At 32.0% G+C, this 11,269-nt stretch overlaps 2 protein-coding genes across 2 annotated transcripts in view; one reads left to right on the top strand and one right to left on the bottom strand.

Moving 5' to 3' along the window:
- Positions 1–1,541: 1,541 nt before the first annotated feature.
- Positions 1,542–6,037, top strand: LOC120092190 (protein ABHD18). Its single transcript, XM_039050426.1, has 5 exons — positions 1,542–2,431; positions 2,689–2,773; positions 2,872–3,041; positions 3,650–3,924; positions 5,642–6,037. The coding sequence occupies exons 1-5, from the start codon at positions 2,056–2,058 to the stop codon at positions 5,816–5,818; spliced, it is 1,083 nt and encodes a 360-aa protein (XP_038906354.1). The 5' UTR covers positions 1,542–2,055; the 3' UTR covers positions 5,819–6,037.
- Positions 6,038–9,196: 3,159 nt separating this feature from the next.
- Positions 9,197–11,269, bottom strand: part of LOC120091664 (bZIP transcription factor TGA10) — a 9,176-nt gene continuing 7,103 nt past the window's right edge. The window contains exon 11 of the mRNA XM_039049765.1: positions 9,197–9,599. Coding sequence (XP_038905693.1) covers positions 9,450–9,599 — 150 coding nt within the window. The 3' untranslated portion in view covers positions 9,197–9,449. The remainder of the gene's footprint in view (positions 9,600–11,269) is intronic.

The following is an 11,269-nucleotide window of genomic DNA, read 5'->3' as shown; positions in this document are numbered from 1 at the left end:
AGTCTAGTCATTTCGTGGTCCAGGTCTTATACAAACTCTTTGTATAGGACATCCTCGCTCGCATGTCTCCACATGAATGGTCAAGATCTACTATCTGTAGTAGTTTACAACACTTGCAAACCTCTACAAAACGGGTCGTATCCATAGTATCACTAGGATCAGGTATCCTATCTTAATTCTTATACTATAAACCTATTTAGGTTATCACTTAAGGCATGATCCACTTGTATATCACATATACATGCTTAAGTTCACATAAGATATCCAAGGAGTTTTGTTTATTGGATATGAGTAAATGCCAAAATTAAATAACACTTATTTTATTCATTAAATAATGTGTATCTTTACAAAACAACGAGACTCCGGGAGAATTAGGACACCAATCCCAACAATTAATCCATTTAATTTAAAAGAATTAAAAGAACTATAATTAATTAAGTTTGACTATGTTTTATCACTATTAAAACTATTTTTAAAATTTCACTTCATTATTATTTTAAAATAATTAATAGATATAAACGCCAAAGACTGAAACGAGTAAAGTAAAAAAAAAAAAAGTAGTTAAAAGTATAAATCTTGAAATCTAGTTATCAAATTGAAACAAAAATAAATCTTGAAATATAGTTATCAAATTGAAACAAAACTCAAATTTCATTAGTAAAATTGTAACATTTTAAAACCTAAGGACTAAATTGAGATCAAACTCAAACCTAAGGACTAAAAATATAACCTACTGACCAAATGAAAACTAGACACAAAACCTATAGATAAAAAATGTTGTTGAGGCCAAAATTTGAACGAAAAACTCACCTAGCCTTTACGTGACAATAGGGATAAATTTGTAATTTGTTAGATGTAAAGATCTGCACATCAGTGTGGCTCTTACCACACAAGCTCCAATGCTTAAATCAGAGAAGTGTAATTGCATAGCAAATAGAAAGTTTTAGTATTAGAATGGATTTACTTCTTCTGAGATCATAATAATGTACTTATAGTAAAATCCAAACCTAGGGCATTATTCTCAGAGTTTCTAAATCATATCTAGTTATCTCTCGAGTTAAATGGATCAGGGTGTACATTTAACATGCCCAGTTCATCAAATTTGAAGACTCAGCCTTGGCCTCATCTTTGGTCAAGAAAGTTGTTTTGGACTTTTGACCCAAACTATCCTCTTTTCAAAGCCTAGATAGGTTGTAGTAAGTTTTATTCACCAAACGGAGATGATTTGCCTTGACTTCATCCTTGGCAGAGGTCAAGGCCGACTAGGCTATATTGGCTCAAAGCCAAATTAATCCTTTTCCATAAGTCCATCTTATCCCTTTGGACCACTTGCTCGATTTCATTTCATATATAATTTATGTAAAAGATGAAACCTTTCCTGACCGAGATAAATCTAAAACATACATCAGTTTTGCCCGAAAATTAATCCCAAAATTTAAGACAACATATTTTTTTTTCCTTCTTTTTTGAGTTATTTGAGTTAATTTTCTTTGTTATCCAAAATGAATGGTTGGGCAACAACAAAACTGGGGAAGCGGCGATAGGTAAAGAAAGTTCGAATCTTTGGATAAAGGAAAGAGGACTGTCCGCGGGTCCCACTTCCCAAATCCCCCTCTGCTTTTTCCATCACTCGCCCACTGTTTTCTTTCCTTCCTTCAATCCTTCCGCCCGTTTCTTCTTCAATTTATGGCGTTCGATCTATAAACTTACGTCCCCTTTTCCCCCAATTCCCTGTTACTTTTATCTCATCTGCTTACCTTTGATTCTGTCTTTTACGAGCTGAGTTGGTAAGTTCATTCCATTCTTATCCTAAGATTTGACCTTCAGATCTAGTCATGGGGGTTTTTTTGGGTACCCAAATCGCTTTGATATTCTTCTTTGAATTGTTTTGACGGATCTTGCGTAACTTGTCCGATTGAGCTTCTTCAGCTTCCGAATTTCTATCACGAATTGGGTATGCTGGAAATGGGTTTTTATTGATTGATTAGTGAATTGAGACAAGATAGCTTTCTGGGTATTTGTGGTGTGTTAATAATTTGGTGGGGTTTTCTAACAATGGTTACGGTTAATCTTGGAATGCTTCATCATGTGTTGGACCATGTGTATGGTGCATTTATGCACAGAACCAAAATCAGCCCACCGTTTTTTTCAAGGGGATGGGGTGGTTCAAAGCTTGATTTGCTTGAGAAGCTGATCAAACAGTTGTTCCCAGATATGGCAGGCCAGAATTGGCCCCCCAGTTTGATCAGGCCCATTTGGAGAACGGTTTGGGAGAATGAGACTGCTCGTTTGAGGGAAGGGTTTTTCAGGACCCCTTGTGATGGGCAGCTCCTTGCTGCTTTGCCTCCTGAGAGTCATAATGCAAGGGTTGCATTTCTCATGCCTAAATCTGTGCCAACCCACAAGATATCTTGTGTGGTTCATTTGGCAGGTATCACCTTTTACGTTTCTCTGCAGAACTTCAGTCTTACATTTAGTGAATTATTATGTTATTTACTGCTAATGTTATCATAGGACATGGATCTCTTCTTTAGTGAGTAATTCTAGGTGGGGAGGCTATAACACCTTTCTGTACTTTGTGTTTGGGGTAGTTCAAAATTTTATATGGTTCTCTTTGAATGAGATATCAATTATAGCAACTGTTTCATTGTGGAGGTTAGATGATAACTCTGCACAATGATTTTGCAGGGACTGGGGACCATACATTTGAAAGAAGATTACGTCTTGGTGGGCCATTATTGAAGGATAACATTGCAACTATGGTGCTTGAGAGGTATGTTTTATCCTGCTCTGTTAAATGAAACTGGAGTCTCTAATGGTGTTATGAAAAACTTGTAAGTCATTAATTTTATGTGAAATATTCGACTACAGTCCTTTCTATGGTCAGAGACGACCCATGCTGCAATATGGTGCCAAACTCTTGTGTGTTAGTGACTTGCTTTTGTTGGGAAGAGCAACCATTGAAGAGGCTCGCAGTCTTTTACATTGGTTAGACTCTGAGGTAGGGTTTGGAAGGATGGGTGTTTGTGGGCTTAGCATGGGTATGCCTCAATCTAGATACCTTTTTATTATGATTATGGAGCTACTAGTTCTCAGCTCCAGTTTTTAACACTTCCTGAAAATTTAAGTGAACGATAAAAAATTATTTTGCAATATTAATCTATTTGCATCATTAGGAGTAGAAAAGTAAATTTGGTCTTGTACTTTAATTGAAGTATCAATTTAGACTTTAGTATGTAATAATTTAATATCTATAGTTTAAAAAAACATTTAGTCCATTGGTAATTATTTGATCCCCAATCTTCAAGAAATCCCTACTTTAATTTAACTAGATTTGTAAGGACAAAGTTGCTACACGTTTAAACCGTATAGGCTAAATTGTTACACACTAATCTAAACTTCGAGGACTAAATCACTACAAACATCAAGCCATATGGACTAAGTCATTATGTACTAAATCTAGGGTCTAAGTTCCTAGTTTAAGGACCAGATATATTCTATACCCTAGTTTAAATTGTTAATCTGACACATAGTTTCATATAAGCAGTCATTTAAGAAACAAATAAAGTTAAACATCCTCCACACCTCCCCCAACCCAACAGAGAAATCCATAATAAATTTCTAAGTTGGACCCATTTATGACATTTAGGAGGAGTACATGCCGCGATGGTTGGATCTCTACACCCTACACCAATTGCAACGCTTCCTTTTCTTTCTCCACATTCTGCTGTTGTGGCATTTTGTGAGGGAATTTTAAAGCATGGAACTGCTTGGGAAGCATTGAGAAAGGACCTTGCATTGCAGAAATCTACCATGACTCTTGAGGAGGTTAAGGAACGGATGCGGAATGTACTGTCTCTCACAGATGTTACACGCTTTCCAATCCCCAAAAATCCCAATGCTGTAATACTTGTTGCTGCTACTGTAAGTTCATGATCCTGCACAACTTCATTTTCTGTCTTAATTACAATTATCAAGTGTTCAGTTTCAGCAGTTACTTTCATTTATTTATGAGACCCTTATTAAACCGTTTCTTGTATCACGTGCTGGTATTTAGTCTTACCATACATATATATTAGCTTAGGTTACTCCAGCCTAGTTTATAATGGTAACTGTTCAAGAGTTCTTTCAATTTTCTGTATTATTTGGTAAAGGCTACTAGTTCTTACAAAGAGCTCCTGCATTTTATGGTATTATTCTGTTTCAAGTGAAGTGATCTTATAGCTTGTATTTGGTCTTGGATATGCTAGTGCCAGATTGTTATCGGGTTATAAGCTTTTTTAATGGGATATGATTTCCAGACCTAGTTGATAGTTTCCTGAATCCTCGTTTTAGGAGGTGGAGAGATTTCCCTCTGGAAAGCCAGGTTTTGTCTTCTCCATGGGGCTCTTTGATTGAAGAAGCTATAGGATGACTTTTTAGGGTAGGAGCATTCTGAGGGGAGGTTAAGAGCAGTACAGGCTTCAATGTCTTCCTCTTCTAGATCTTTTTCAGAACGTTCCTTTCAGTTACTGATACTATCGACTTTCAATTCTGAAGATTCATGTAGGAATATTCTAATTGAATGAAATGTCCAAAGATGTACAAAATGATGGCCCGTAAGGTATACAAAAAAATGTTTCTAATTTGCTACAATGAAAGGGAAACTATGAATTTTAATAGCCTGTAAATTTTTCCACCAAAAGAATGTTGATAATAGCCAATTCAAAGATTTCGTCTGAAGATTTGGATGGGGGAGTGCTTGCACCTGGCTTACTCTATCTTGGATTATATTTGCTTCTAAAGGAGTTCGGTTGAGGGACTGTCTCTCTCCTTTTCTCTTTATTGTGGCAGTGGCATGGGTAGTGGCTTCGTTGAGGATTTCAAGTTGGGAAGTATTCATCTTTTTCGGAGAGGGATTGCAGTCATTTGTTAATTTATAGGATTTTTATGGCTTCTCTGAGCTGATTTTGGAGCAGGGATGACATGGTCAGTCTTAACTGGCAATCCTTTGAAGCTTTGTAGATGGCCTCAGTTGATGGGTTGTGAGGTCTTCTTGTTTGGTTTCCTGGGGAATAATCCTAGAGCACTGTTGTTTTGGGGTCTAGTGAAAAGCAAAAAAAATGAAGGAAATCATTCTGCATCCTCTCTTAGAAAAATAATAATAATAATAATAATAATGGAGTTTTATTTTGTAAGTCGGATTCTTTTCTTTATTATAGTATATTTGGTTACGGAGGAACAACAGAGCGTTACTACTGTAGATGGGACATGGAATAAGATCTCGAGTTTAGTGCATTTCTACATGTTCATGTAAGCTAATTAATACTTGTAAATTTTGTTCGTCATTGATGGATAACAAATGGAGCACTCTCTTGAAAGCTTTTGTGGTCTGTCTTTTGTTGTCTTTTTATTCGTCTGGTAGAAGTTTAAATTCTTATTAAAAACTAAAGAATAAGAACATGATGATGAAAAGTTGAAAATAACGAAGAAGTTCCAATCCGAGAAGCTTTAAATGTCTTGAACTGGTTGTGATTGAACTCTGGGAGATGTATTCTGAAGCATGCCATAGTGCCTCTTTACGACGCAGTCTTTTCGTTGCTATTTTGGTCTCTCTCCTGATTATTACATCATAGCTTAGTCAATTACTTTGGGGTTTCAGGACGATGGCTACATCCCGAAACACTCTGTGCTCGAGCTCCAGAAAGCTTGGCCTGGTTCAGAAGTAAGATGGGTGACTGGTGGACATGTATCTTCCTTCATTCTACACAACGATGAGTTTCGCCGAGCAATTGTCGATGGCCTCGACAGACTCGAATGGAGAGAGTCACCATTATGACATGAAGCTTTTCACCAAACATTTTTCTCTTCTTTTCTTTTCTTTTCGTTTATTTTTTTTTCACCCCCTTGGTTTTACTTCTCTGTGGATACTCTTCTTGTTCTTCACCATTTGTATGATTCAACCTGTAAATCTAATCTGGTATTGTTCTTTACCATTAGACAACTCCATTCAGGAGCAATGCATGAAACTTCCATAATGATTTGTTGATATTGCTCATGAAAGTTCCCTTTCAGTCTCTTGTTTTTATTCAATTTTAAATGTGGTTCTATATAATTTGATAACACGTTTGAAATATAATTTCTCCTATGCTAACCATTTTAATTTTGTTTTTAATCTTTGAAAATTAAGTTTATTTTCGTTTGATTTCTTCAATAGTTTGTATATTGGTTTTAGACAAATTAAGAAATTTAAAGATGAAAATAGGGTTCACAAAATTTTCCACGGAGAGCCCGACTAGAGATGTCCTAAAAATCCATGTGATCGGAGTCCCACGGGAATCCGTCCCGAACGGGATGGGGAATCCCCGAATATAGAGGGAATGGGGGAGGGAGGGTGGATTTTCTTCCTGTTTACAATTCGGGACCGGGACGGGCAATATATTACCCGACCTCGACCTCCACCCCTCTCCACCCGCGACTTTTATATATATATATATATATTTGTAGACTTTGTTAGGATAATTATGGAAGTTTTAATTATTTAAATTTAAAATTTTATTATTTTAATTCCTTAAATGTTGTAATATTTAAGATGTGATATTCTAATTGTTGAAGTAAAAATTATAAGAATTTAACATTTTAATTATATCTTTTTAAAATTGAATGTGTATTATTGTTTTTTATTACCAAAATTGATAATATTTATTTAAATAAAAGTTGTATTGGATATTTTTAAGGAATTGTTAAAAATATATATTTAATTGAAATAAAAATTTGTTACAAAAATGATGGTGGGGAAAGTTTCCTCGCGAAGACCAATCCCACGAAGAAATTCGTGGGGAAAGAATGGAATAGGGGGTGGGGCACGAGGAGGTGGACATCTTAAGCCCGACGATTTGATCGGGGGTGAGATCAAACTGGGGACCTCTAATCGGGAACGAGGCAGGAATGGGGAGGGTATCCGCCCGTCCCGACCTCAACTCCGTCTTGATTAGATTTTTTAAAAATATATATATATATAATTAGGTACTTCACTTTTATATTTAGTTAGTTTTTCTTAGTCAAATTTAAGTTCAACTAAAGTGTCTAAACCCAAACCAAAGAGAATTTAGGAACAAAAATAAAAATAAAAAAGTTTTCGTGGGAAACAAAATGGAAAACGGGGAATCTTCGATGAGGATAAATTTCCCATCAGCGACGGGTACGGGAACCCCTTCCCGCTCCGACTCGGTTCCGTTGTCAATCCTAGGTGAAAAGAGTATTTATAAACTTAATTTTTTGAATTATTTTTTTTGTCATCTTTAAAACTACAATTAAGAGAGGATTAAACTCAAAATGCATCACTAACATAGAAATTAACCTTCACCAAGGATTCATTTATCTCATCGACCTTAAAATTCTTCATGTCAAAAGATTTCTTCAATTCTTTAGCCAATCATATTTCAATTCAACATCCAATTATTAGCATATTATATATATATATATTTAGTAGAAATTAAAGAATATTACAATTGTACTACCTCCATGATATCTCCATAAAATATGTGTCTAAACTTCCTTTTTTTTCCCCTATATATAATATCATGATTAATTTTGAATTATGCTTGTAATTGAGAGAGGCATTATTATATAATGTCACCAAACATGAAGAATTAATAAACCCACTAATTCTCTTAGTGGTCCTTAATTTCTTAATAATCACACATCAATTACCAATCTCTTCAATAAAATAATATCTGCTCCATTTGACTCTCAAATTAAATATCTTCAAGACAAGTCTTCTTTAGTTTATTAACCAAGAACAACTACTCCATTGAATATAAAGAAAGAAAATTGCACAATCATTAATCTTCTCTTTTTATGATTCATCTTGTACAGATTTTTTTTTTTTAATTGAATGTTAAAATTGGTTAAAATTTCTAACATGTTTGAAAAAAAAAAGAAAAGCTTATAACATAAAATTTCTCAATTTCATAAAAAAAAAAGCTTATAACATAAAAAAAAAAAGACTAAAAACGTTTAGATTGGGAGGTTTTATTTAATGTGCCTATTTAGCCATTGAAATTTCACAAAGGTATTCAAATTATAGTTTGGTGTAGTCTCTACTATTATTTTTCGGTTACATGACATGACGATTATTTTTTTCTATATTATGTAACGTGATTTTTTTTATTAATTTATATTTTTTCCTCTTTTTTTTTTCTCTTTTTTTTATTTTTTATTTTTTAATTTTGCAACTCCCTTCCTCTTCTTCGTCACCATTCTATTGTTTCCGTGCATTTTCATAGTTAATTTTTTGCAATCGATATCATTGTTGGACTTTTTTTTCCTGATAATATATAGGATGGATGAATCGAATATCTGAATTTGATGTTGATAGTACAAGCATTATATTAATTGAGCTGCATTTTGATGTTATTATTGTATTTACCATTTACCATCCATTGTTGTAGCTAACACATAAAAATGACGACATAGTTTTACTATTTTGTAAAATTTAGAGGCTAAATTTATAAATTTAGAATATTTAAAGACCAAATAGACAATGTATAAATACTTGGACAAGTTAATTGTAGTTAAAATTTTGGAATAATGACATTAGTATAGATTCTCTATTGTTTTTTTTCTTCATATTCTCAATGGTATATTTCAAAATTGTTACTATATTGTTTTTTCCTTACAACCCGTTTTGATTATATTCTTCTCTCTTTCTTAAGTATAGCAAACTTATTTAATACTAATTTGCTTTATATATAATCTCAATCTTAATACAAATTCAAAGTCTTAGTAAAAATTTAAAACTACACGAAAAATAATATTCAAAATTCAAATTCTATTTTTTTCCCAAAAATATATCTATAATTTCAAAACAAAATATCGAAATCTTAAATAAATAAAAATAAAAAAGCAAAGCTTTTAAGAAGTGAAAACATGAACAAAAACACACTTCTCATACATAAATTAATTAGAACAAACACATTGGCAATTATTTCATTCCCAAAATGTGTCAAGAGAGAGCTTCCTAATTAAAATACTAAACATAGTTCCACAGTTAAATACATATAACTTCCACGAAAAAGAACAAAGATTCAAATTCTCCCTAAATTTTATCACTTGTGAACAAATATCTTTGTTTTTTTTTTTTTTTTTTTCGTACAATAAGTGAAGTACGAGAATTTGAACCTCTGACCTCAAGAGAAGAAGTACATGTAAAAGGTGAGAGACAATGCTAAAACACTATATATTTGGTGTTACCAAATCTATTGTTGTAGATAGAAATTCTAGAGGGGGAGAGAGAAGTACTTAATTTGTGCTATTGTTATGACTACTGCTGTGTATATATATAATTATATCTTAAAGAGAAAAGAGAGAAGAAAAAGAGATATTTGGGTGGAGTTAATTAAAAGGGGTTGTAAATTTAGTAAGATATAATTATATAGTGCTTATAATAATAGTAATAATAATAATAATTAATCTTGCCTTGGACGAGCCAACCATAAGGAACTCAAGGCTCGAAGCCTATGAAAATATTCAGCAATGGCTAATAAACATCTTGCTGCCTGTCGAGTTGTCAACATTTGTTGCAATCGGTGAATCGTTTGGTGTCTCAAATTCTCTGCCTAACATTATCAAAATTCATTCACAAAACAAACCTTTAATTATATACTTAATAATATATACATAGAGATTTGGTAAATAAATTACAACTACTACTATATTATATAAAACAAGCCTTCATTTGACATCTCAACCATATACATTCACTTATTACTTATGGCCATGCATGTATAAGAGAGAATATATTTATTCAATTACTTTGGTCTCTGTCTTATTTATCTCTTTTTTGTTGTTGTTGGGGTTGTTGTTATAATTATATATATGTAGTATTTAAATTTTTGGTTTTGTTGTTTAATGTGACTCGAATGATTTGATATGTTTGAATTATATAGTTCTAACATTTGGATTTTATGTAGATGTAATTTAATGGGTTAATTATGTTGCTTTATTAAGTAATTTGAGAAATTTCTATTTAATAAAGAACTTACAATAGAGTTTATTTGATTTCAAAGAATTATCTAATTTTTCATCACTATTAAATTAATCTTAATATTTTACTTTGTAACTACTTTTAATTAATATTAATGCCAAATTTTAAGGTGAGTATTTAGTGAAACATCAAGACTAACATTATAAATCTTGAAACCTAAATTTCAAATCGAAAAAAAAAAAAATTTAAAGCTCAAAAGGTAAGATTGTAATATTTTGAAATTTAGGGACTAAAATGAAATCAATTTAAGATTATAACATTTTGAAATGTAAATACTAGGTAGAAGATATTTGACCTAACATCTAAATACCAAAAAGACATAATAATAATAATAATAATAATAATAATAATAATAATAATAATAATAATAATAATATGTCGCTATTTACTTATGCAATATAAATTATCTATTTATTAAAGACAGGAATTATAATGATGTAAAAAAAAAAAATAGACAAAAATAAAATTCTTAAAAGCACATAGACAACTAACACAAGTAGCAATACATCGACAAAAAATATAATTTAATCCACCAAATATTGTTAAGTTTAAATTATACAAAAATGTCCCTTTTAATTTTGGGATAAGTTTTATTTCGTCTTTAGATATTAAAAAGTTTAATTTTAATATATACTTCGAATTTGAAATTGTTCTGAAATTTTTATTAACCTCCTCTTTTTTCCCCCTTGAACTTAATACTCTTTTTTTTAAAAAATATTATACTTCTAATTTAATATATTTTAAATTTTCATGTAGAAGTTATCCTGTGGTTTAATATATATTATTTATTAAGAAGTTTGAAGTTTACATGTGGGTTGAGTTGGAAATCCTAAGACAATTGTTGGTCAAGCGGTTACAATCTTAGGAACTTGTCTTCATAGGGAAATGAACCAAAATCAACAATTTCTTGAGCGACCAACATCCTTTTGTGAATGTCGTGTTTTCATATGTTGTTGCTATTTTGTAAGACTTTTCGACTCAATTAGTTGAAAAATATCTTTATTCGAGACAGTTGTGTATTTTTATTCTTATGTTATACTTAAATCTCTTTTTTCCAGTTCCATTCAAATTCAAAAGTTTTTGTGTCGTTCATTATTTTTTTAGTAAAATTCAAAGTTTATAATTACGGCAGTAATAAGGTAGGTTCAAAAAAATCCGACAATCCGAAAAAACCAATAAATCCAGTCCAATCTGGATTGGGTTGGGTTCAAATAAATGAAAATTTTATGGGTTGGGTTGGTT

This window comes from Benincasa hispida, chromosome 11, assembly GCF_009727055.1.
Source record: "Benincasa hispida cultivar B227 chromosome 11, ASM972705v1, whole genome shotgun sequence".
NCBI lineage: Eukaryota > Viridiplantae > Streptophyta > Magnoliopsida > Cucurbitales > Cucurbitaceae > Benincasa > Benincasa hispida.
Note: the sequence above shows the minus strand (reverse complement) of the source record. Positions and strands in the feature narration are given on the sequence as shown.

What these genes read in the sequence shown, in the direction of transcription:
- LOC120092190 (XM_039050426.1), top strand. Translation starts at nt 2,056, where the DNA reads ATGGTTACGGTTAATCTTGGAATGCTTCATCATGTGTTGGACCATGTG. An exon ending in GCAACTATGGTGCTTGAGAG is followed by an intron (nt 2,774 to 2,871) that starts GTATGTTTTATC and finishes ATTCGACTACAG; the next exon opens with TCCTTTCTATGGTCAGAGAC. An exon ending in TGTTTGTGGGCTTAGCATGG is followed by an intron (nt 3,042 to 3,649) that starts GTATGCCTCAAT and finishes TATGACATTTAG; the next exon opens with GAGGAGTACATGCCGCGATG.